General features: G+C 35.1%; 3 protein-coding genes and 1 non-coding gene across 4 annotated transcripts; 2 read left to right on the top strand and 2 right to left on the bottom strand.

The window, feature by feature from the left end:
• Window positions 1-8,850: 8,850 nt before the first annotated feature.
• Window positions 8,851-11,516, bottom strand: LOC105643847 (COBRA-like protein 2). Its single transcript, XM_012229070.4, has 6 exons — window positions 11,275-11,516; window positions 11,085-11,164; window positions 10,448-10,898; window positions 9,955-10,114; window positions 9,485-9,744; window positions 8,851-9,404 (listed from the first exon to the last, which is right to left on the bottom strand). Exons 1-6 carry the CDS (start codon window positions 11,354-11,356, stop codon window positions 9,121-9,123), a joined length of 1,317 nt encoding a protein of 438 aa, XP_012084460.2. The 5' UTR covers window positions 11,357-11,516; the 3' UTR covers window positions 8,851-9,120.
• Window positions 11,517-12,377: 861 nt separating this feature from the next.
• LOC105643792 (mavicyanin) lies at window positions 12,378-12,881 on the bottom strand. The gene is made up of 2 exons (XR_016321201.1): window positions 12,710-12,881; window positions 12,378-12,628 (listed from the first exon to the last, which is right to left on the bottom strand). It is a non-coding gene; the product is annotated as a mavicyanin (transcript).
• A 3,452-nt stretch (window positions 12,882-16,333) lies between these two features.
• On the top strand, window positions 16,334-17,298 carry LOC149499263 (uncharacterized). Its single transcript, XM_089726864.1, has 2 exons — window positions 16,334-17,120; window positions 17,227-17,298. The coding sequence occupies exons 1-2, from the start codon at window positions 16,373-16,375 to the stop codon at window positions 17,253-17,255; spliced, it is 777 nt and encodes a 258-aa protein (XP_089582990.1). The 5' UTR covers window positions 16,334-16,372; the 3' UTR covers window positions 17,256-17,298.
• A 6,374-nt stretch (window positions 17,299-23,672) lies between these two features.
• LOC105643793 (uncharacterized) lies at window positions 23,673-25,410 on the top strand. The gene is made up of 3 exons (XM_012229005.4): window positions 23,673-23,830; window positions 23,922-24,012; window positions 24,480-25,410. Exons 1-3 carry the CDS (start codon window positions 23,748-23,750, stop codon window positions 25,215-25,217), a joined length of 912 nt encoding a protein of 303 aa, XP_012084395.1. The 5' UTR covers window positions 23,673-23,747; the 3' UTR covers window positions 25,218-25,410.
• Window positions 25,411-26,159: the final 749 nt, after the last annotated feature.

The following is a 26,159-nucleotide window of genomic DNA, read 5'->3' on the forward strand; positions in this document are numbered from 1 at the left end:
CTCATATATTTATTAATAAAGATGTATATATATATATATATATATATATATATATATTTTGGTATAATTTTCTCGAGTCATAGAGCGTAAATGTTTTTTACCCTCCTAGTAAAATATACTTCTCAGGGATCGAATTGCGTTCGTATCCTTATAGAATTGAGATCGTTTATCACTCTAACCAACACCTTATTGGTTAGTAAAAAAATATAGTAAAGAAAAATAAAATGAAAATTCAATTATTATTATTTTTTTAAAAAATAAAGACAATAATTTGGAATGATAAAGAAAAAGTATGATAAAATTTACGCGATACGAGTATAATTCTTTAGTTATAACTTTTTTTTCCACAGTGTAATAGTTGCATCGAATTGTTTATGAAACAAAGGTCCTTCCAAGCACACTAAACATATTTATCTCAAACTCAGTCGTTTTGTTTAGCAAACGACACTCAAACAACTGAAAACCACCAGTTTTTATTTCTTACTATGCAGGCTATGGCGACAACTGACATGAAGTAACTAACTCTTCTTCGTTTCTACTACTAGGATTTATTAACGAGTAAAATACTTTCGGGTTCCTAAATTATAATCCAATTTAACACTTACATCCTTCTACATTGAGCTAATAACTATGACATTTTTAAATTATTATTCCATCAAATAAGTGGATCCTTCCATCCACTTTGACCCATTGTCACCGTTAACTTTATGTGCAAACACAAAAATGAAGGGTAAGGACAACCTGAGTTGAAATCTTAGCGACAGAGGAAAAGTAAACGACAGCATTTGCTCTTCAGCGTCCGTGAGTGAAATGGAATTTGCCACAGTGTTGGTTAAGGAATGTACATTAAGGAGCTAGGGATTGGATTTGGTCAGGCGTGGTACACGATACCTTCAACATCATCTTTCTTATAGTTCTAGCTCAAGTTTGAGGCTGGATTTCGAAACCAATGTCAGTTTCTTCTTGAAGCAGAGAAAGCTTGTCCTCTTTATTGTGTGCATGATGTATTTGAGTGTGTTTTTAAAGGATGAGTTTGTTAATAGGACCAAGGAAGAGAAAAGAAAACAAAAAAGACAATGGGAAGAAACAAAAAAGACAATGGATTTGGATAGAACAACTAGGTTGCCATTGCCATCATGCCATGTGTGGAGCTGTTGAAGATGGGTCTTTTTGTACAGTTGTAGACTAAAGAATAAGTGGAGTGGAAAGGACTCTAAGCAAAGCACTTTTTTGCCTTCAGTGCAAAATACCACCATTACCATCTTTCATCATCAATGATTTGCTCGTCAATGATGTATTTCAAAGAGAAGAGAAAGAGAGGAAAGAGAAAAAGAGACGGTGGAGAGACCAAGTGACTTAATGTAAGATAAAATAAAAATAAAAATGAGAAAAGAAAAGTAATTATGTCGTGTATCAAAGTAAGAGCAAGGGAGAATTTTATTATATTCTCTCTCCTGCATTTACACCTTTATTTAAAAGTTAACAATGAAATTAGGTCAAAATGGATGGAACGACTCGTTTATTTAATGAAATAGTAATTTAGAGATGTCATAGTTATTAGCTTAATTTAGAAGAACGTAAGTGTTAATTAGACTATAATTTAGGTACATAAAATATTTTTCTCTTTATTAATTTCCTATACATATTAATTCACCGATCGGAGAAGGCGAGAAGTTGAGCCTACCATACATGAGGATACAATTCACTATTTGGCAAAACAGTTTCAGCTAAGCTTCCTCAACATGGATGAAAAGATTTTGACCAACATCACAGTGGCCAGGGTAACCGCATAAGAAGAAGAAGACGACTGCACTTCGAAGAGTGATAGTGTCATCACTAGAGGCATAACTTGAATTTGTTGTGGGATCCCTCCAACATATGGGATCCACAGACATTTGAAAATGAAAAAAAAAGAAGAAAATGAATGGTGTTATGGGTCCCTCTGACATGTGGGACCCATACAAGTTTGAAGAAAGAAAAAAAAAGAGTCACATTTTTTTTTTCTCGTTCAAAGAAGGCTGCACACAGTTGGATGCATTAATTGTGTGCAGTTAGTGGATGCGTTGATTAACGCATCCCCTTCTCCTATAAATAAGAGAAGGTTTTCCCTCAATAAATTGTAGAAAAACAAAAGAATAGAAATACATAGAGTGTATAGAATTTTGGAAAAAGGTTCCTAAAATTGGAAAAGAGAAAAAATACCTTCTCCTATAAATAAGAGAAGGTTTTCCCTCAACAAATTGTAGAAAAACAAAAGAATAGAAATACATAGAGTGTATAGAATTTTAGGAAAGGGTTCCTAAAATTAGGAAAGAGAAAAAATAGTGAGGATTATAATTTTTGGGTGTTTTTGGGAAACACTTAGAGTACCACTATTTTTGTAATCTCTTTTGTACCTACTATTTTTAGTAGAAGAATTATTCGGAGTTTTTGTCCTGTGGACGTAGCCCATAACAGTTGAAGGGTGAACCACGTAAATCTCGGTGTCCTTATTTTTCATCTGGCATTTACGGTAATTATTTAATTTTTACCGTGGTTATTATTTCTGGTGGATTCGATCGTCAATATCCAATACGTAATTATTGGAGCATTTTTCCGTGGGCGCTACTCGGGATCAGTTATAATCCCAACAACTAGTATCAGAGCCTTTGGTTGGTAAATTCTGTCAGTTTCTACAAAGTTACTATTCACGTGAATAATGAATTTCGTGAATAGTAAAATTTTGTCAGATACAGAATTTGACATGGCTAATGACGGGGCAATGATCAAATTGACAGATTTGAATTATTCAATGTGAAAATCCAGAATGGAGGACTACCTCAATTGCAAAGATCTGTAAGATCCAATTGAAGGTGACAGTGCAAAGCCAGAAGAAATGAAAGAAAGGCAGTGGGAGAAATTAAAAAGCAGACATTGGGTACAATACGCCAATGGATAGATGCTAGCTTGTACAACCACGTGAGAAATGAAAAAGATCCCGAAGTTCTCTGGAAGAAATTAGAGAATATGTACGAGGTTACAAACGCTCAAGGTAAAGTCTTCATGATTTGTAAAGTCATGAACTTGAAGCTGTCAGAGGGACGATCAATTACACAACACCTGAACGATTTTGAAGGACTCGTAACTAAGTTAGCAGTTAGCGGTATGTCCTTAGATGATGAGATGCAAGCATGCCTACTGTTGGGATCTCTACCGGATAGTTGTGATACTCTTGTGGTATCATTGAGTAACTCAGCTCCAAATGGTGTGGTAACTATGTCTATGATAAAGAATAGACTACTTAATGAAGAACTACGAAGAAGAGATGTTGCCAGTACTAGTTCACAAGCCCTTGTCACAGAGAATAGGGGCCGGAACAAGAGTAAAGGTCCAAGGCATGAAAAGTCAGGTGGTAGATCAAAGTCCAGAGAGATGAGAAAATGTTACCATTGCGGTAAGGAGGGTCATCTCAAAAGAAATTGTCGTTTACTCAAACAGGAGCATGCAAACCAAAGACAGGAGAATGACAGAAATACATCTGCTACAGTCTCAGGAGAAGATGGTAAGGTGACTTTAGTCACTCATGATGCAGATTGCTGTCATATTGGAGATGCAGATACCGAGTGGATAGTAGACTCCGGTGCTTCATACCACTGTGTTTCAAAAAGGGAATACTTTTCCATTTATAAAGCAAGAGATTTTGGCACTATTAGAATGAGAAATAATAGTGTCTCGCAAGTGGTAGGAATCAGTGATATCTGCATAAAGACAAGTGTCGGTGCACAGTAACACTTAAAAATGTGAGACATATTCCCGATCTTCAGTTGAACCTGTTGTCTGTGAGTGTACTGGACAAGGAAGGCTATCACCATCATACAGGTGACAGTAATTGGAAACTCACCAAAGGGTCTTTGGTGGGTAAGTAGTGCCGTGAGGTACTAGGAAGTGGCGCACGCCACTCTTGTTAGCCTCGCACCACAAAGGTGCAGAACCCCCTGTTTGTTTGATCCTAGGTTTCCCTCACAACCAGACCTAAGGAAGTGTTTTAAACACCGAAAAAGAAAAGAAAAAGATGAAAAGATAGATTAAAGGTTCTCAGAAACTATCTTTAATGGTTTCCCTTGAAGATTAAATAAAAAATGGATGAAGAACCAACTCCTTGGTCCTCAATTCAATGATCCGAGTTTCTAGACTAAAGTTAGTGTTTCTAAGATTTTAGGAAAATTATGTTGCTCGCTGTATAAGACGCACGCAACAATATGTGCGGGTCAACTGAATACAGTTTAAGATGATGCTTCACCAAATTTGTGGCATAGGCGGCTGGCACACGTTAGTGAGAAAGGGTTGAATATGTTGGCTAAGAAGTCCCTCATCCCATTAGCCAAAGGTAAAATAAACCCTTGTGATCATTGTTTATTTGGGAAGCAACATCGTGTCTCATTTTTGAAAAGCTCTAGAAGGAGAGACAACAAGTTGGAGTTGGTACACTCTGACGTATGTGGTCCTATGGAGGCAGAATCACTTGGAGGAAGGAGGTATTTTCTTACCTTCATTGATGATTTCTCACGAAAAACATGGATATATTTGTTGCGCACAAAAGACCAAGAATTCAAGCACTTTTAGCAATTCCATGCGATGGTGGAAATGGAGACTGGAGTGGCATTGAAGTGTTTGCGCAGGGATAATGGTGGTTAATATATCTCTAAGGAGTTTAGAGATTATTGTAGTCAGCACGGTATTAGGCATGAAAAGACAGTTCCTGGTACACCTTAACACAATGGCGTTGCTGAACGGATGAATCGTACCATTGTTGAAAAAGTCAAATCCATGCTCAAAATGACCAACTTACCTAAGCCATTTTGGGGAGAAGCTGTCAATACTGCTGTCTGCCTAATCAACCGACTACCTTCAGCACCATTGGATTTTGATATCCCGGAGAAGGTCTGGACAGGTAGAAATATTTCATACTCTCACCTGAGGGTATTTGGCTGCAAGGCATTTATGCATGTTCCGAAGGAGCAGAGATCAAAGCTTGATGACAAGTCAGTTCCTTGCACTTTTGTTGGTTATGGAGATGAAGAGTTTGGCTACATGTTGTAAGACCTAGTGAAAAAGAAAGTTGTCCAGAGCCGAGATGTAGTATTCCACGAGAATGAGATCGTGGTAGATACAACTTGTGAAGAATCCACAAGTGATGGTGTTGTTGATATTACACCAGGAAGCATTCCTACAGATGATGCCACAGGAGGAGGAATGCCAGAATCAGAACAACAACAAGAAGAAGAGCCAGTCGTAGGGGATCAAGAGACAATTGTAGATGATAACAGTGATGCAGAGGGTGTTGAGCAGGGGGAACCAGAGAACCCCATTACACCAGAAGGAGTTGAACCTCAGTTAAGAAGGTCAACCAGAGAGCGCCAACCATCTACAAGGTACCCTAGTTCTGATTACATTTTGATTATTGATAAGGGGGAGCCAGGGAGCTTCCAAGATGTGCAATCTTGCAAAGATAGAGATTGCTGGACAAAGGCCATGCAAGAAGAGATGAATTCTTTAAAAAAGAATGACACGTATGAGCTGGTGAAACTTCCAAAAGGGAAGAGAACACTCAAGAACAAATGGGTGTACAAACTGAAGAAAGATGATGGCAATCTAGTGAGATACAAAGCTCGATTGGTCGTCAAAGGCTTTACTCAAAAGAAAGGTATTGACTTTGATGAGATTTTTTCACCAGTTGTGAAAATGAGTTCTATTCGAGTTGTGCTAGGTCTAGTAGCCAGTTTGAATCTTGAGTTGGAGCAGCTTGATGTGAAGACCGCATTCTTGCATGGGGATCTAGAGGAAGAAATCTATATGGAACAACCAGAAGGTTTCAAGGTCAAGGGAAAAGAGGACATGGTTTGTCGCTTGAAGAAGATCTTGTACGGGTTGAAACAAGCACCACAACAATGGTATAAAAAGTTTGATTCTTTCATGGTGAACCAAGGATACAAAAGGACAGATGCAGATCCTTGTGTATATGTCCAGAAATTCCCTGATGGTAAATTTATCATCATTCTCTTATATGTTGATAATATGCTAATCGTTGGACCAGATGCACATATGATTAGCAAGTTAAAGAATGATTTGTCAAAAGCATTTGACATCAAGGATTTGGGATCGGCAAGGCGAATTCTCGGAATGGAGATTATCCGAGACAGAAAGTCCTGCAGGTTATGGTTATCATAGGAAAAATATATTGAACGAGTTCTAAAGAGGTTCAGTATGAAGAATGCTAAACTAGTTAGCACTCCGCTTGCCGCTCACTTCAAGTTAAGTAAGAAATCCTACCCATCAATAGAGAAAGAAAAAGGAGATATGTCAAATGTTTCATATTCCTCAGCAGTCGGAAGTTTGATGTACGCAATGGTGTGTACGAGACCAGATATCGCTTATGCAGTTGGCGTTGTGAGCCGATTTCTGTCAAATCCCCAGAAGACACATTGGGAAGCAGTGAAGTAGATCTTCAGATACCCGAGAGGAACTTCAAAGTTATGTTTAACTTTTGGAGGTGAAAAGGCTGCACTTGTCAGTTACACAGATGCAGATATGGCCGGTGATCTTGATGGAAGAAAATCTACATCAGGATACCTATTTACATTTTAAGGGGGAGCTATTTCATGGCAATCAAGATTACAAAAATGTGTTTCGTTATCAACGACCGAAGCAGAGTATGTTGCAGCAACGGAAGCAGGAAAGGAAATGCTTTGGTTAAAGTGATTCTTTCAAGAATTGAGTGTGCAGCAGGAAGAATATATAGTTTATTGTGATAGTCAAAGTGCGTTAGACTTGAGCAAAACTACTATGTATCATGCACGAACGAAACACATTGATGTAAGATATCATTGGCTTAAATCTGCCATTAAAGAGAAGCAGTTCCAGTTGCGAAAGATCCACACAGATAGAAATGCTGTGGATATATTGACAAAGGTTGTTCCGAAGTAGAAGTTCGAACTGTGTGTCAAAATGGCAGGAATGGAGAGTCCCACCATGTAGTCAGGAGGGGGAGAATTGTTGTGGGATCCCTCCAACATGTGGGACCCACACACATTTGAAAATGAAAAGAAAGAAGAAAATGAGTGGTGTTGTGGGTCCCTCTAACATGTGGGGCCCACACAAGTTTGAAGAAAGAAAAAAAAAAGATTCACGTTTTTTTTTCCGTTCAAAGAAGGCTGCGTTCAGTTGATTGCGTTAATTGCGCGCAATCGATGGATGCGTTGATTAACGCATCCGGTTTTCCCTCAACAAATTGTACAAAAACAAAAGAATAGAAATATATAGAGTGTATAGAATTTTAGGAAAGGGTTCCTAAAATTGGGAAAGAGAGAAAATAGGAGGATTATAATTTTTGGGTGTTTTTGGAAAACACTTAGAGTACCACTATTTTTGTAATCTCTTTTGTACCTACTATTTTTAGTAGAAAATTATACGGAGTTTTTGTCCCGTGGACGTAGTCCATAACAGTTGAAGGGTGAACCACGTAAATCTCGGTGTCCTTATTTTTCATCTGGCATTTACGGTAATTATTTAATTTTTACCGTGATTATTATTTCTGATGGATTAGATCATCGATATACAATACGTAATATTGGAGCATTTTTCCGCGGGTCCTACTCGGATCAGTTATAATCCCAACAGAATTAGGAGACGATCATGATTAGAAATTTTGGTCGTTCACCATCGGGAGTCGTGGTAATCTGGGTCGTAGTTAAAAACTGCAATTTCCACGTTAAATGTTTAAATAAAACTGAGGGAAAAAAATAACCACAATCGAAAAACAAATTACAGATTCTCACCTAGAATGTCACCGATGAAGAAAAGTTTATCAGCAGTCCACCTATCGTAGTCAAGGTGAAGATCCCAACCTTCAGAGTTACCTACATAGTACACATCTACGGAGGAGACGGAGACTGCATAGGATGTGATTGCCATGAAGATTAGTAGAGCTGCAGTATTTTGCAAAGCCATGGTATATATTAAAAGAGAGATTTGGATCAGAGGCTTGATTTCGTTTTGTGGGTTGGAAACCCTATTTGCTGCCTGTATGTATATATAACTGGCTGCTAAGCTTACAGGTAGAGATTCAGGGCCCAGATTGTATGCTCATCTAAAGAACCTTTTACTTGCTTTTTATAGTTCTTAATTAATAACGTCCTTTACGGACGCAGAGGCCTAGTGTCATGCGACTCAAGCTAGCTAAGGCATGGGTTTGGTGGAACTGATTTGGGGTATTGTGGCTTTGGAAGTGACATAAAATCACTTGTCCAGAAGAATGAGCCTCAGGTTGGCTAACGCTTCCTGCAGTGTAATTGGACCATAAGTAATTAATTGGACTTGTCATCCAAAATCCACGTAAATGATAGAAAACTAATACTATATCGGGATAATACTATCCTGACTTCAAATTCAAAATCCTCCTCAATGCTAAAGAAAGGACAAAGAATAAGAAGTTATATATATGAAAGATGTGAGTGAAAAATTCACTTAGCTTTTGTGTTAATTCATGGAGTTATCTCAAACACTTGTGGCTAAATTATCTGTGACTGTGAGAAGTTCTCAAATTAGGCAGGAAGAAGGGAGATTTTGGATGTATAAAGTGGATTAATATTATTAATTAGTACATTAGCTTTTTGAATGAGTGATTTTATAGTAAGTGTTAATATTAGAGTTAATATGATTATTCATTTCTTGAGTTTTCATAAGATACAAGCGGGTATCTAGGTGCAAGCGGACAAAATGATAAGGCATTCCTCCAAATTCGAACTTGTTTATTTATTCGAACTCATTCTAAAATTTTTTAAAATTTTAATTATATCATGTGATCCATCCATCTCAAACTTGATTATAATAATCTATTTAAATATCCGAACCCGTTCAAATATCTGTTGACACAAAAAATATTACAACTTATGGACTCAATAATTTCCCGGCGTTTCTCATCCAGCTCCAAGGAAAATACAAAGAACAAAAATTTTCCCTTATGAAGCCACAATTTAAGCAAAAGACAAACAAAATTCACAAAAGTACAGATTGGCGGACATGTAAAACCTTGATCCTATTAGCCACCAAAGGACAATAGGCACCTGAAAGTGAGTTATTTTATCAAAGGCAAGTTATTAGTATTACAAACAGAAGCAAAATATTAGGAGGTGGTTTTATGTTGCAACCACCATTTGGTAGCATAGGAAAATTGTCTGGAAGAGACATTCGACACTCCTCACCAATGAAATATATTCGCCGCGGTAATGCCCATCCATTGCTTAATGTAAATATGCTTAAATCCTTCTCTAACAGTATTTCTGTTGTTACTGAGCCTAATTGCTTCTCATTAGCTTGTAACAATTCAGTATTGTAGAACTGTAAGCCCCAGAAAAGGGCAGCTTTATCTGCAGATTCACAATTACAGGCAATTTGGATTTCACCTTAAAAGACAATTATAATAATTATACAAGGATCGCATAAGTACCTGTGAAACCAACCGTGGGTAGAATTGTACTGTTAAAGCTGTATGTAGCCGTATTCTGACTGAAACCAGGATGTTGTACTAATACATTCCAGTCTGAGTAATTTCTCTTGTAATTATAATTAGAGATTGTAAGCTTCACTCTCCAATAACTCATATAGTTTTTCATAACATGCCAATGAACTCTAACCGGGCACATATGTTCAGTGCATTGCACTACATCTGCATCATCCAAATTCGACAAGGATGAAAAGGAACCTTCCCTGGTAGTCAAAACAGAAATATTAGTTGCAAATTGTAATTAATTTCATGATAGACAGGAAATAAAAAATTGGGAATATTAATGTCAAATTGATATCAGTAATAGTAAAGCAAAAATGGGCATTACCTCAAAAACTTCCTTTTAATTTTTAGCCTAAAATTAGAAATTGGGAATAGTAATGTCAAATTAGGCCTAAGAATATACTATATACCTTATGCATGGAACTTTATTTTGGTTAGTCTCTTTGCATCCGCAGCTACACTCAGGGCAAGATGTGACTGTAGGATTGTAAAATGTTGACAGTGAAACACAACAAACAGGCTTTTTGTTAGCCAGAAAACTAGAGTAAGTGCATGTCGACTTCCATGTTCCTGCAAACAGAAAATTTATTGATGTGAGAGGGGAAGCAAACCAACCTGGAAAAAACATTTATATTGTCAATTAGTAACCTAAGAAATATTTGTTTGCAGCCTTTCAAGATAACCAAAAATTGTCGTTAAAGTTTATAGCAATTTTCATTCATTTAAGCTTTAATCTCAAACTAGTTGGAGTCTACTGTCTGAATCATTTGTATTCATTCGTTCAATTTATAACTAATGCCAAGAAGTAGTAAGTCTTTTCAGACAACTTCCCTCAACTTGATCCCAGTTTCCTCTTAGTAGTTAAACTATAATAATGCTCTAGTTGGCATAGAGTATACTTACTGTAAACCTGAACCTTTCTTCTACCCCCAAAATCTGACAACTGCGTAGGATCAGTCTCCAAAACTGGGCCACAACTGTAACCAGGACCTGGGGCTAATAACGTCAGATTCACAGGAGGAACAGTAGAACTTATATTCAAATTGCCAACGGTGATATCGAAGGAAGAGAATGCTTTAGAAGGATCAATTGCCCAAGCAGAAAGCAAGCCACCATGGCAGCATTCGTCTGATTTGTTTGCCAGTGGCGCGTCCGGCATTAGATCTGTAATGACAGGGTTTTGCTGACAAGAGTGTGGTTTTTGGTATCTGAAGGATGAGCAATCGCCTTGTACGGTGGCAAATGCTCCGGACATTGACCAGATTATCTCTTTATTAGTCCATGCCCACCCTATGCTCCACCCAGGTTTATCAATATGCCGGTACTGATAGTAGTTTTGGATAGTTACCCTTGCCTGTGGAAAATGAGGATAAATAGTTTCAATTTAGTAGCAAATCTTTAATTTTAATCAATTTAGTTTTAGTTTCAGTTTAACTCATGTTTGCTCCAATCAAATATGACTGCATTTCAAGATCATTTCAATTAGCAAGAAGACTTTAAACAGAAACCTAATTGCATTACATGTAAAAAGTATACTAACCACATATCCATCATTTGCCCATTCATGTATATCAAAGGTAATGGTGATGTTCCCATTAGGATCCAAAGGGTCAAAGCAATCTGCAAAGTCATAACAAAACCTCATTATTAATCACCAAGAATCATTCTTCTAGCGAACTAAAAATTTAAAAAAATCAAAGAAAATCAAAGAAAGGAAAAGTTGAATATGCCTGAAAATCGGCAGGTAGCAATTAACAATATTAAGATGAGGGCAGAAGAGTTCTGAACACAAGACATATATAAAAGTATCATATGTGTGTTAATTAAAAGGATAAAGGTTACTGTTAATTATAGTTTAGGGAAGACAAGAATGGTTTTGATCATTTGCTACATGATCAAGAAGAGAACAGTAAACTGGTTTAGGATATTCATGGATGAAAACAAAAATGATACATAGGAAATATCAGTTGAATATGTTTAATTATTTACCAAGGAAGAGGTATTTGGCGAAGTTGTCTTCTTTATTTCAGATCAAATGTACTTAACAAAAAAAGATTCCTTGTACTGTATGCATAAAAAAAAGCAGAAGTTCAATATTCGAAGATTTTAATTGTCTTATTTAAATAGCATATGATCCAAAACGTACTTCTGAGTAAAAGGACGGACACATTTAATCCTTTGGACAGTAGTGAAAATAATATCAGGATTGATAATCACAATAACAATTGTCACTTAATTATGATAAGTTTAGACCGTAGCTATCGTTTTCGATACAATTTTTTTTAGTAGTTTTAATCTTACTCTAAATCGTTTTTTGATATCCGAAGACTTCTATCAATTTTGGGTTTAAAAGAGCTTTCTTCTTCAAATGTTAGTATTCTCTAATTTATCAACTCATAATTTGGCTCAAATCTCAATTAGCAAAGTTACAGCGGTAATTTAGTGTAATTAAATGTATTTTTAATATAAACCTGGAGGACATCCAAAAATATGAATACCTAAAGAAAAAGTAAGTATGGCAAGAAATTATATGAGAAGATTATAATTTTTTAATTATAACTTTTTTTTCCATAGTGCAATAGTTGCATCGAATTGTTTATGAAACAAAGGTCCTCCCAAGCACACTAGACATGTTTATCTCAAACAAAGTCATCTTGTTTAGCAAACGACACTCAAACAACTGAAAACCATCTATTTTTATTTCTTCCTATGCAGGCTACAGTGACAACTGACATGAAATAACCAACTCGACATATTCTTCGTTTCTACTACTAGGATCTATTAATTTCCCAAGCATATTAATTCACCGACCGGAGAAGGCGAGAACTTGAGCCTACCATTCATCAGGATACGGTTCACTATTTGGCAAAACAGTTTCAGCATCCTCAACCTGGATAAAAAGCTTCTGACCAGCTTCGCAATGGCCAGGGAAACCGCATATGAAGAAGAAATCGCCTTCACTTGTAAGAGTGATAGAGTCATGACCAGAGGCATAACTTGAATTAGGAGACGATCCATCGCATGATAAGAAATTTTGGTTCTTCACCAGCAGGACGTTGTGGTAATCTTGGTCGTAGTTAAAAACTGCATTTCCACGTTAAATATTTAAACTATAACTGAGTAAAAAAAAAACCCACAATCAAAAAACAAATCACAGATTCTCACTTAGAATGTCACCAACGAAGAAATGCTTATCAGCAGTCCACCTATCGTAGTCAACGTTAAGATGCCAACCGTCAGAATCACCTACCGTGTACACAGTTTTGGAGGAGACGGAGGCTGCACAGAAGGTGATTCCCGTGAAGATTAGTAGAGCCGCAGTATTTTGCAAAGCCATGGTATATATTAAAAGATAGATTTGGATCAGAGGCTTGATTTCGTTTTGGGGATTCAAAACTTACTTGCTGCCTCTATGTTTATATAACTGGCTGCTAAGCTTACAGGTAGAGATTCAGGGCCAGATTGTATGTCATCTAAAGAACGTTTTACTTGCTTCTTATAGTTTTTAACTAATAACGTCCTTTACGGACGCAGAGGCCTAGTGTCATGCGACTGATGCTAAGGCATGGGTTTGGTGGAATTGGGTTCGGGTAATCACTTGTCCAGAAGAATGGGCCTCAGGTGGGCTAACGCTTCCTGCAGCGTAATTGGACTTGTCATCCAAAATGATAGATAGAAAAATAACTATATTAGGATGATACATTTTACCCTGACTTCAAATTCAAATCCTCCTCGATGCTAAAGAAAAGAATAAGAAGTTATATATATGAAAGATGTGAGTCTGATTTTCTTTTGAATTAGTGCTAAAATCTTTTTTTTTTTTTTGATTCTAAGATTAGTTGAATTCTAAAATCATAAGACAACCTTAATTTTCTTATTTGTTGTATAGATATTTGAGTTTCATTTTCTTGTTTATTAGTTAATGTTGGCTCTATTAGCAAATAATTAGTTCGTTAAAATTGAGATTAGATTTAATATAATACAAACAATTGTCTAGTTAATAATATATAATTAATTTAGTATGTTATATTAAAAGTATAACACTATTATCATATATTATTTATTATATTGCAAAAGCTCCGAATTAGAAAGTTTTGTCCAATCTTAATTAGGAATGATTAGTTTAGCTTGATTCTACAAAATTTACATTTCAAATTACCTCAATACCCTTATACTAATTTTCTAACACTAAACTCTGTTGCTTTCGTGTCTGTATAATTCGTTTTAATGTAATTGTTTTGTTTCAAAATATAAATTGTTTTGAGTATTTTAAGAAATAATAAAGAGAGAATATTTTTTTTCGTCCCAGAGGATTTATAACATTATCAACTCGTCTTTATATTTTTGTAGATTAGACATTTAGTCTTTGAGATTTGATTATGTTTCATTAAATAGTCATTCCATATAAAACCAGGCTCCTTTTCCATTAGATGAGGGTAAAAAGTCGAAAATATCCTAAAGCTAAAAGACAACTTTCTCTCGCTGTGGAGTTGGACCAAAACACACACAATTCACTCACTCACTCTTTACTTTCCTTGCATTCCATTTTTACAAGTCCTCTTGAAACTCTATAATCTCTATATCAATGTTGCTTACTGTGAAATTTTACCTCATAATACAATAATAAAAGCAAATGACAAAAAACATAAAACAACATCCCGAAGTCCACCACATCTACCTAAGCTTCCATCCCTCATCCCACCAAGGCCACTAAAGCCATCTCCCTCATGCCACCAAAACCCCCAAAATTGCAATGACTACCATCACCACAAGAATCAAAAAGATGGATTTCGCCTAGATCCTGACCAACATTAGTCCAATCATGCCAAGCCATCTCTCGCACATCTAGGGGCACAAGGTGGTTAACTCCCTCTAGAACTTTGACCAAATCGGCAATATATTTCCAATCTTGCTAAGAGAAAATGATATGAGAAACACATGTTGCACCACCCTTTTCAGTTCTACCAATTCGGTGGAAATAATTCTCAATTTCAATAGGAAAATTATAATTTATCACTGTTGTATCATGAAAAGACAAAGTGACATTCAAAAAATAATTTTGTGTTCAAATACTACTATTAGACAATACAAAATATTCAAATAGTAACTCCCATATTTCCCGTATCTCCACTAATAAATCTACATAAATTATATATGTACAATATATAGAAATGCGAGAGAGTTAACCTTATGTTTCTGATATCAAGACCTGGGGCAACAAAATTTGTGACAACTAAATGTTGGATTTAATTTTCTATTGTGGGCTTAATATGTAAAATTAAATATGTACAGCAGTCCAATTGTAAAGTCAATTTCAAATGTGGTCTTGATTGTGAATAATTGACTATTGAGGTATCAACTAATTATAGATATTAAGTGTAGAGACCATTATATAATTCCTATTTCATTAAAGGACCGAAATAGGAATTGTACTAACCCTACAGGTATATAAAGGTCGTGGTCCCCAGAGGAGTTGAATACGATTCAGTTTTACGTTCCTTTCGTATTGCTTCCGCTAAATCGATTCTTCAATTCTCTGGAAGGCTGCAAACCTAATTCTATACATCAAGATCGACGAACAACGATGTCAGGTACGCAACCTTTTCTTATTCAATCTATTTTGTTGAATCTAGTGGTTTGCACGATCTAGGTTATTATTGTGGAATTATTTGAGATTAATTCTTAACAAGTGGTATCAGAGCCTTGTGCATAATTGCTAGATTTTAGATTGATTTTCGTATGTTTTTTTTTTTATTATTATTATTATTTGTTTACCCTACTGTTTACGGATCGAGGGTTTTGTTTAATAAAAAAAAAATAAAAAAAAAGAAGTCGGCGGCACCTGTTATTTTCCTCCTTAATCGTTTTTGGTTTTTAGGGTTAGGGATGGAAAATAACGGTTAGGTCCCTGAAAAATTTTAGATTAGGTCCTTAATTTTTTATTTTTTCAGATTAGGTCCCTAATTTTTCTGTAACTTCAGATTAGGCCCCTAATTTCTGTAACTTCAGATTAGGCCCCCTAATTTTCTGTTTTTTTTTTCGTATAGACCCATAAACATATATTTAATTAAATTAGACCTTCGAACTTTATTTATTCAAATTTATTTAGTCCAATTTTATAACTTAGTCTCTAATTTAGTGACTTAAAGACTAGATTATATATATATATATTTTTTTTTGGGCTAAATAATTTTAGATTATTAAATATTTAGACAATCAATTCATTTAATTGCAATTGTTTTGTTTTAATTACAATTAAATGATTTGATTTGTCGACTTGAGATTAAATTTTGGAGTGATTAAGTCTCTATTGTGTTTGATATTTGTTAAAATAAATTGATTTGATCCATAAGTCACCAAAGTGACCTCTATTGCTTGAATTGATTTATTTTAGAATATTAGACAGGTGTATTAGAATTCGTTGCGGATAGTTAATCGGCCCAAAGGAAGGTTACTATCTGGTTGAGTTTTGAATACATGTTTGGCAATAAGTATGTGATAATTGTTTGATTATTTTCCATGACAATAATATATCGGCCCAAAGGAAGATTTATTATTTGTCAGGACTATGTTATCAATATTTGATTGCTGCGTTGAGATACTTATTACAAGTTAATGTTTTACATCCAAAGATGAGAATGTTAATGTTGTGTCTGTATCTTATTTCCATTTTTTGATCTCTACTTATGTGAATTGTTTCATTTGTGGATTGTGAGCTTATACTTGTCTATTTGTTTATTTTCTCTGATGTCAGCTAACATGTCATTTAATCCTGATTGTGTTCCTAAACTTGAGGGATCAAATTTTGAGTCTTGGAAATCAGACATTATGATCTTTCTGGGCTGTATGGATTTGGATCTTGCATTCAGGATGGACGAACCTGCTCCTCTTACTGATACGAGCACTGATGTTCAAAGGGTTCAGTATGAGAAGTGGGAGCGTTCTAATCGCTTAGGTCTGATGATCATGCAGAAAGGAGTCCCAGAACATGTTCGAGACTCTGTCTCAGCTGAAAAGAACAATGCTCAAAACTATCTTGCCGAGCTGGAGAGGGCTTATGTCAAGAATGACAAAGCCGAAGTGGGAACACTTTTAGGAAAATTAACCTCCATGAAGTTTGCTGGCAATGGTGGTGTTCGGGAGCATATTCTTAGCATGTCTCAGATTTCAAAGAGACTGAAGGCGCTGGGTATGGCTTTACCAGATGACCTTTTAGTCCATATGGTTATGAATTCTCTTCCTTCTCAGTATGGACAAATTAGGACTTCCTATAATTGTCAATCGAATAAATGGACTCTTAACGAGCTCATTTCTCATTGTGTTGATGAGGAGGAAAAGATGAATTCTAACAAAAGAGAGAGTGCTCATTTTGTTTCTTCAGCTGGGAAGGGCAAGAACAAGAAAAGAAAGAGGCCTTTTGCAAAGACTGTTGAAAAGGTTATTGAGAAACCTGCTGCTGCTACTGCTGTAGATCCAGTACAAAAGAAGCCTTATGTGCCAAAATGCTTCTTTTGTGGAAAGACGGATCACTTGAGAAAGGACTGTCCTAAATTTGCTATTTGGCTTGCAAAGAAGGGTAAGTGCCTTGTTTTAGTCTGTTGTGAAGTTAATTTAACTTTAGCTCCTAAAAAACTTATTGGATGGATTCTGGTGCTACCGCTCATATAAGTGTTTCATTGCAGGGCTGCCTCAACTACAGAAAGCCAACTGACGGTGAAAGATACGTCTATGTGGGAAATGGTGATCTGGTTGAAGTAGAGGCAATTGGACATTTTAGATTATGTTTAAGTACTGGTTATTTTTTGAATCTTATAGATACTTTTGTTATTCCCTCTTTTAGAAGGAATTTGATTTCTGTTTCCTTTTTGGACAAATCTGGTTTTCATTGTTCTTTTGGAGACAGTGTATTTACTTTATCTATGAATTCAAAAGTTTTGGGTACTGGTTGCTTGAATGAATGTGATAATCTATATATGTTAGACATTGATACTAGTTATCATGAATCCCTGCATGTTACTACAAGAGGTACCAAAAGAAAGTTGAATATTGATAACTCAACTGTACTTTGGCATAGACGTTTGGGTCATGTATCCAAATCAAGAATTGAGCGTCTTGTTTCTGATGGTATCTTAGATACACTTGATTACACAGGTTTGGATTCTTGTATTGAGTGTATTAAAGGAAAACAGACTAAACAAAAGAGACTAGATGCCATTCGGTCATCCAATGTTTTAGAACTGATTCATACAGATATTTGCGGTCCATTCCATATTGTAGCTAGAAATGGCCAAAGATATTTTATATCATTCATTGATGACTATTCTCGTTATGGTTACTTATATCTCATTCATGAAAAATCTGAGTCTTTGGACGTGTTCAAATCTTATAAAGCCGAAGTTGAAAATCAACTAGGAAAGAAGATTAAATCTGTTTGATCTGACCGTGGTGGTGAATATTATGGTAAATATGACGGTTCAGGCGAACAACGTCCAGTACCTTTTGCGCTTTTCCTACAGGAATGTGGAATTGTCCCTCAATATACAATGCCTGGTACACCCAGCATGAATGGTGTATCTGAGAGACGTAATAGGACTCTTATGGATATGGTAAGGAGTATGATTAGTCATTCTACTTTACCAGAGTCTCTGTGGGGTGAAGCGTTAAAGACAGCAGCTTATCTTCTCAATAGGATTCCATCTAAAGCAATTGCTAAAACACCTTATGAACTTTGGACTGGACGTAAGCCTAGTCTAAAGCATCTTCATGTTTGGGGATGTCCAGCTGAAGCAAGGCCTTACAAGCTGAATGAAACAAAACTGGACTCCAAAATTATCAGCAGCTACTTTGTTGGATATTCTGAGCGGTCTAGGGGTTACAAGTTTTATAATCCTACTTCCAGAACTTTTTTTGAAACGAGAATTGCAACATTTTTTGAGGATGTTGATTTTGGAGGGAGAAATAAAGAAAGAAACATTGTCTTTGAAGAGGAACCAAGTAAGGATGATTCGGTTCTCATTCCTTTTGTTGTTTCTGATAGCGTACAGACTCCAGTTGCTCCTGTCGCTATTCAAGATCCAATTCAAGACAATGTTATTCTTCCTCAAGAACAAATTCAACAACCTCAAGAATTAGAGCCTGTTCAAATGCCTTTGAGGAGATCTACTAGGGAAAGAAGAAGTGCTATTCCAGATGATTATATAGTGTTTCTTCAGGAACATGAGGATACTGTAGACATGATAGACAATGATCCAGTTAGTTTCTATCATGCCATGCAGAGTTCTGACTCCCATAAATGGATTGAGGCAATGAACGAAGAGTATAAGTCTATGCAAGACAATCAAGTTTGGGATCTTGTTCAATTACCTGAAGGAAAGAAACCCATTGGTTGCAAATGGATATTTAAAACCAAAAGGGATTCTCAAGGTAATGTGGAAAGATATAAAGCACGTCTTGTAGCAAAAGGCTTTACTCAAAAGGAAGGGATTGACTATAAAGAAACCTTCTCTCCAGTTTCTTCGAAGGATTCTTTTAGGACAATCATGGCCTTAGTTGCAAATCTTGATCTTGAGCTTCATCAAATGGATGTTAAGACTGCATTTCTCAATGGTGACATTGATGAAACAATATATATGGTGAAACCAGAAAATTTTGTAATTGGAGATCCAAAACATCTGGTATGCAAATTAAAGAAATCCATTTATGGACTCAAGCAAGCTTCTCGTCAATGGTACTTTAAGTTCAACCAAGTAATTGTCTCGTTTGGTTTTGAGGCAAATGCTGTTGAAAATTGTGTGTACCATAAGTTCAGTGGGAGTAGGTTTATCTTTTTGGTCTTATATGTGGATGACATACTTCTTGCTACTAATTGTAAAGTCTTGCTGCATGAAACCAAAGTTTTTCTTTCAAAGCATTTTGAGATGAAAGATTTAGGTGAAGCTTCTTTTGTTTTAGGGATTCAGATACATCGAGACCGTTCTTGAGGTATTCTTGGATTATCACAAAAGAGCTATATTGATAAAGTGCTCAAGAGATTTAGTATGCAGAATTCTAGACCATTGGATACCCCTATTGCAAAAGGTGATAAATTTAGTAATCAACAGTGTCCAAAGAGTGAACTTGAAATTCAGGAAATGCAAAAGGTTCCTTATGCGTCAGCTGTAGGAAGTCTTATGTATGTTCAAGTTTGTACTCGTCCAGACATTTCTTTTATAGTTGGCATGTTAGGTAGATATCTCAGCAATCCAGGAATGGATCATTGGAAAGCAGCCAAAAGAGTCATGAGATATCTTCAGAGGACTAAGGGACATATGCTCACATATAGGAGATCAGATCAGCTTGAGATCATTGGGTATACTGATTCTGATTTCGCTGGATGCCAAGACAGTAGAAAATCCACATCTGGCTACATTTTTCTATTGGCTGGTGGTGCTATTTCTTGGAAGAGTGTGAAACAAACTCTAGTAGCAACCTCCACCATGGAAGCTGAATTTGTAGCATCTTATGAGGCATCCAATCAAGCTATTTGGTTGAGAAACCTTGTCACTGGGCTGCGTGTAGTAGGTGGAATAGAAAGACCACTGAAGTTGTATTGTGACAGCAGGTCAGCCGTTTTATTCTCCAACAACAACAGGAGCTCTTCTCGATCAAAACACATTGAGATTAAGTTCTTGGCTGTGAAGGAGAGGGTACAGAGTGGACAGATATCCTTAGAGCATATTGGAACAAACTCTATGATTGCGGATCCGCTTACAAAGGCAGTGATACCGAAAGTTTTCCATGAGCACACCGCTCATACGGGTATCGTTTTGTTTGAGACTGTCTAGTTTTAGTGGGAGTTTGCTCTTTATGTATACATTATGTTTTTTGAATGCTCTATTTTGTTTTGGATATGTTTTATTATGAAATTTTGTTGAGTACTCATTTTGGTTGATGGTTACACTCTGTATTATTATTATTGTTTTGTTTGATCTCACTTTTGTTGGTGACCAGTTGGAAACAGACATGATGATCACATTGCATGTAGTTTTCATGCTACACTTCTATAATGAATCTATGTCATTTAGGGATATTGGTAATGTAATTGATGATGAACTTAGTCATGAGATATATGGCGAATGTTTCTTCAGCTCTTTATCAATATAACTAATGGACGAGATTGTTTTTGGATACCTTGTATGACTGCGTTTGTTGAGCTCATTTTGGTGTATGTATTTTATTTAACATATGTTCGCCCAAGTGGGAGATTGTTGGATTTAATTTTCTATTGTGGGCTTAATATGTAAAATTAAATATGTACAGCAGTCCAATTGTAAAGTCAATTTCAAATGTGGTCTTGATTGTGAATAATTGACTATTGAGGTATCAACTAATTATAGATATTAAGTGTAGAGACCATTATATAATTCCTATTTCGTTAAAGGACCGAAATAGGAATTGTACTAACCCTACAGGTATATAAAGGTCGTGGTCCCCAGAGGAGTTGAATACGATTCAGTTTTACGTTCCTTTCGTATTGCTTCCGCTAAATCGATTCTTCAATTCTCTGGAAGGCTGCAAACCTAATTCTATACATCAAGATCGACGAACAACGATGTCAGGTATGCAACCTTTTCTTATTCAATCTATTTTGTTGAATCTAGTGGTTTGCACGATCTAGGTTATTATTGTAGAATTATTTGAGATTAATTCTTAACACTAAAATCAGTGATTTTCCTTATAGTCGAGTTGATTCTCAATATTCACACCTTCGAGAATGGGCCCAGCTATCTCCTGCTTACCTAGGTCTAGCTTCCCCTTGATGCCGAGAATGATGCCTGTCACTATGATGATGATCGCTCTGGATTACAACTTTGCTGATTATGTGCCTTTGCTTCTTCATCTTTTCTTTCTTTTTCTCCTTTCTTCAAAACCTAATTCTTAGAATCACTTGTGATTGCTTCTTCATCGACTCCAAGGTTTTCAGCTTATTGAGATAGAGACAAATATCAAATAAAAAGAAATGATAATTTTGTCTTTTCATCTTAAATATCTCTTTTCTATAATCTCATTAGAGGTGGCATTTGTCATTTTAAAATATTTCTCTCTCCTCTTGTTTATTTTTTACCCTCATCTACCAGAGAAAGAGCCTGATTTTAGATGGAATAACTATCTAATGAGATAAAACTAAATCTCAGAGACTAAATAATTAATATACAAAAATACGGGAACGAGTTGAATAATTTTATAAAACCTCAAGGATGAAAAAAATATTTTTCTAGTAATAAAATGATGTTTTCCATACCCTTATTTATCTTGGTTTTGAGATAAATGACTTGGTCTAATTACGTCTTGATTCTGATATATATGAATTAATTATTTTCTTAATTCGTGCAACACCGGACGTAGTATAATCATAATAGGATTCAAAGAATAAGGATAGAAAAGTAAAAATATAATAAATTCTTTCTTGAATTTAAAAAAAATGACACTTAAAGTGAATTTAATAGCTGATTTGGATAGTTGCTCTGTATATGTCTGGTTGGAGGTGCAAATGCTGTACCAATAATAGTGATATAAATTTGAATTAAAGTAAAGTTGGCATACGATGCTTGCAGCATTTAGCAATCGACAAGAAAGCAAACAACAAAGCTTTAATGTGCTCATTCAAATGCATACCTACAAATGCGACGAATGGGTCCCACTCCCTTCCTATTGGTCAATTTATATGATTATATTTTATGCTCCCACGTCCCAAAACTTTTATTATGCTTTGACTTGCATACAAATTAAAAAATTTTAGTTAATAATATTTATTAAATTTAATGATCTATATCAAACTATTTTCAAAATTAATCAAACATTTAATTAACTAATATTTGCTTACAAAATTAAAAGTTAATCAGCTGAGATGGGATCGACATGCTGCTTCTTGGCCCAGATTGGTCTCAGGATAGTTTGATTTTCCTTTGATTTGTTCTTTGGGATTTTGTCCCTTCCTTTATTATTAAAAAAATTGATATTTTGATTTTAAAATTTAATTAATGATAATATAGAGGGTATTGGGTTCAACTAATTTATGCAGTTGATAGTTGATTTTTACTCGATAGTTAGTTAGGTTGTAGATTCTCAATAGTTAAATTGTAATTATTTAATAATCTTTTTAATCAGCTGTTGATTCTATCAGTTATGTTTTAAAATTATTTATGCCCTTAATAATTGCACACCAAGACACAACCTAGTAATTAGTGCATGTAATTGATCCAGGTTTGAATCTTCCTTTCAAATACTAAAAAAAAAAAAAAAAAAAAAATTATGCCCTTAATAACCATTTTATATTTTAACAGTAACCGCTATCAAAAGTTTACTAAATGTAAACAGTTATATAATATATATTTCATTATTAAAACAGTCTATATTTAAGGTTCTTCTTAATTTATTCTACTTTAGGTTTCCTTCTTTAAAATTCAAGAAAAAAATTATTGTATTTTTACCTTATTCTTATTATTGAATCTCATTAACATCAAAGGAAATGATGGAATTTGGAAAGGTAAAAAGATAGTATTAAAGTAAGTTAAAATGAAAATTTTATACAATTTAAGCAAACTAATCATTTTTTTTTTTTAAATTTTGTATAAAGAGGCTGCAAGTTGACTGTTGAAAAGCTATATAATAAATGCAAGATTATTTGAAGTTTTTAGTAGCCGATAATGCTGTTGAAAGAAAATCTATGCAGTTGAAGACATAGTTATTAAATCCCACCGATTTAGTGGATGATCGGTTTTATTAAATTAAATCATTTAAATAAAAAAATTGAATTGAACTGATTGATATGTAGTTGAATTGGTCAATTTGTACATGTCCGATTGACGAACTATTTTTTAAATATTTTTAATTATTTTGTGTCATTATTATAATTATTTTAAATTACAAATATTTAATTAATATATAGTTTGTTAATGTTTTGTGATTCACTTATGGAACCATTCACCCACGGATTAAACCAATAATTCATCCACTTAGGTTGTTTAAATGGGTCAATGTACAAACCGAATTTAATAACACTGAGTTGAAGGATTGAAGTGATGTATGGTCTATGGTGAGTTGATATTATTTCCCAACTGTCTATCCGCCAATAATAATTTTGATATGTGTATAAAACCATACGTGTGTCTGCAAATATAGAGACTTACCAAGGAAACCAATATTGGAGAAGAGAAGAGAAGATATGGCAGAAAACTTAAGATTTGTTGAGGATGAAGAAAATGAGCATGGAGGAACCAAAATCCAACCCTTGGCCTCTACACCAATGCAAGTTTCAAATTTCCATATTTCTCTGCTGCTTTTTTTTTTTTTGGGTTTGTTTGTTATCAACTGAGGATAAATCTTGTTGTTTTTGCAGGCCGAATCTGGACAAAACTGAGGGAGGGAAGAAGCAAAGCCCTACTAATATGAACAAGGTTTTGGGTTTGGAAGAGCTTTCTTCTTCAAATGTTAGTATTCTCTAATTTATTAACTCATGATTTGGCTCAAATCCCAATTATCAAAGTTACAACTTACAACTGTAATGAAATGTAATTTTTATTTAAAGAAGTGTATTTAATTACATCATATTTTATTTTTATTATAAAAGGGAGAGAAAACCGTTAAATACAAAATGTACAATACGCTGTCCTACAATTATTATGAAAATTCCAATCATTTAAACCTGGAAGACATCCACAAGAATATGAATACCTATAAGAATACTTTCAACTAACCAATCTGCACAATAATTAACTTCACGATATCAGTTGTTAAATAGAAGAAAACAATAGAAGAAGACCAATTGAAGAGGACATTTCTTTCTCACTACCACCATTTTGTCACACTCCAATAAGATAGGATCTAACCCTAAAGATTTTATTCCATTTAATTACATTGCTTATTATTGTTGCTAATGGCAAGATTTTGCTATCAGGTATGGAGAGCATCTTTGGCTGAGCTTCTTGGCACCGCAGCTCTTGTCTTTGCAATGGACACTATAGTAATTTCCACCTATGAAACTGAAACAAAAACACCAAACCTCATTATGTCAGCCCTAATTGCCATTACTGTCACAATCCTCCTCATTGCCACGTCCCCCATCTCCCATGGCCATATCAATCCAGTTATCACCTTCGCAGCATTGTTTACGGGCCGGGTTTCTCTTTCACGGGCCGCAGTATACATCTTGGCCCAATGTCTAGGAGCCATTTTAGGTGCGTTAGCACTAAAAGCTGTACTAAACAGCACTGTGGAGGAAACATTTTCACTTGGAGGTTGCACACTCAGTATTGTTGCACCAGGCCCACATGGGCCCATTTTGATTGGGCTCGAGACAGACCGAGCTCTTTGGTTGGAAATAATTTGTACGTTTTTTTTCTTATTTTCTTCGATCTGGTTGGCATTTGACAAACGCCAATCCACCCCCTTGGGCCGGGTTATTGTTTGTTGTATAATTGGGCTGGTAGTGGGCCTTCTCGTGTTCATATCGACGACAGTGACAGCTCAGAAAGGGTATGCTGGGGTTGGGATGAACCCAGCAAGGTGTCTAGGCCCAGCACTTATTAGAGGTGGTCATCTATGGAGTGGGCATTGGGTATTTTGGGTTGGGCCTATTATTTCTTGTATAGCATTTGGGGTTTACGTCAAGATAATTCCAGTTGCCAATGCCTGACGTATAAAAATGGCGTCAGGAAGTAGCATAGTATCCTTATGCATGAGGTTGTAAAAAAAATAATGTTCAATTAGGCTTTGTTTATGGTCTTAAAATTGTTGGAATTTCCATCAAATGTACTAATTTATATCCTTAATTGTGTTCATAGTGAAAATTTTATAATGTCATAATATTGGAAAATTTTCTTCTGCAATATTGTAGCATATGTAGTTGGTCATATGATGAGAATGGGGGGTTTAATTTCTAGAGATTTGATCTTTGATTTTAAAAGTAAACTTAATAATTAATAAGGTGTTGGTTGAAATGATAAATGATCTTAATCTCCATAAGACTGAGACTATAAGTTCTATCTATGCTTTTTGGAAAGATAAAAAATCTTTAGACACTGCGGTTAGAAGGAGATTTCACACGAAAACAAGAAAAAAAAAGGACAATATAAATTAAAATACAAACAAAAGAGATTTTTTTTTTTTCATCTACGTAGAGGTGTAAATATTTTTCGGCATATTTATATACTTCCAATCAAAACTTTCCAAGGAAATTACGTGAGACAATGATTATTATATCTTAGGATTCATAAACTTGCATGTTCTCTTCTGTTTAGGATTTCACATCTGTTTTCCTTTTTTTAATTAAATTTTACGGAAGAATTTAAAATGAATCAAACATGTAAAGATAGCCCTTTCCTATTTTATATATTACCATCTAACCTTGTACTTTATTGCTCACTTTAATTTGGTAGATGGAATAGTTAATTTCACATGCTTTTTTAGCAAAATTAGTTATTTTAGAAGCTGCTAACTGTTTTAGTTGCGGTGAGTTGTTAACGTTTAAAGGAGTAATCTTTCATAATTTGCTCTCTCAAGTTTTAAATACTCAGTATAAAATCTATGCCACCGACCACTGTTGATAATAGAAATAATGTTTTGACTAAATATTGTA

This window comes from Jatropha curcas, chromosome 1, assembly GCF_041381405.1.
Source record: "Jatropha curcas cultivar XTBG-Jc1 chromosome 1, XTBG_Jcur_1.0, whole genome shotgun sequence".
NCBI classification, from domain to species: Eukaryota; Viridiplantae; Streptophyta; class Magnoliopsida; order Malpighiales; family Euphorbiaceae; genus Jatropha; species Jatropha curcas.

Excerpts from the sequence above, each read along its gene's own strand:
- LOC105643847 (XM_012229070.4), bottom strand. The coding sequence starts at position 11,356 with ATGATACTTTTATATATGTCTTGTGTTCAGAACTCTTCTGCCCTCATC. Across the intron at positions 11,165-11,274 it reads TGCTACCTGCCGATTTTCAG|ATTGCTTTGACCCTTTGGAT; the intron begins GCATATTCAACT and ends ATGACTTTGCAG. Across the intron at positions 10,115-10,447 it reads AAGAAAGGTTCAGGTTTACA|GAACATGGAAGTCGACATGC; the intron begins GTAAGTATACTC and ends TTCTGTTTGCAG.
- LOC149499263 (XM_089726864.1), top strand. The coding sequence starts at position 16,373 with ATGATCTTTCTGGGCTGTATGGATTTGGATCTTGCATTCAGGATGGAC. Across the intron at positions 17,121-17,226 it reads TATTTGGCTTGCAAAGAAGG|GGCTGCCTCAACTACAGAAA; the intron begins GTAAGTGCCTTG and ends GTTTCATTGCAG.
- LOC105643793 (XM_012229005.4), top strand. The coding sequence starts at position 23,748 with ATGGCAGAAAACTTAAGATTTGTTGAGGATGAAGAAAATGAGCATGGA. Across the intron at positions 23,831-23,921 it reads CCCTTGGCCTCTACACCAAT|GCCGAATCTGGACAAAACTG; the intron begins GCAAGTTTCAAA and ends TTGTTTTTGCAG. Across the intron at positions 24,013-24,479 it reads AAGAGCTTTCTTCTTCAAAT|GTATGGAGAGCATCTTTGGC; the intron begins GTTAGTATTCTC and ends TTTTGCTATCAG.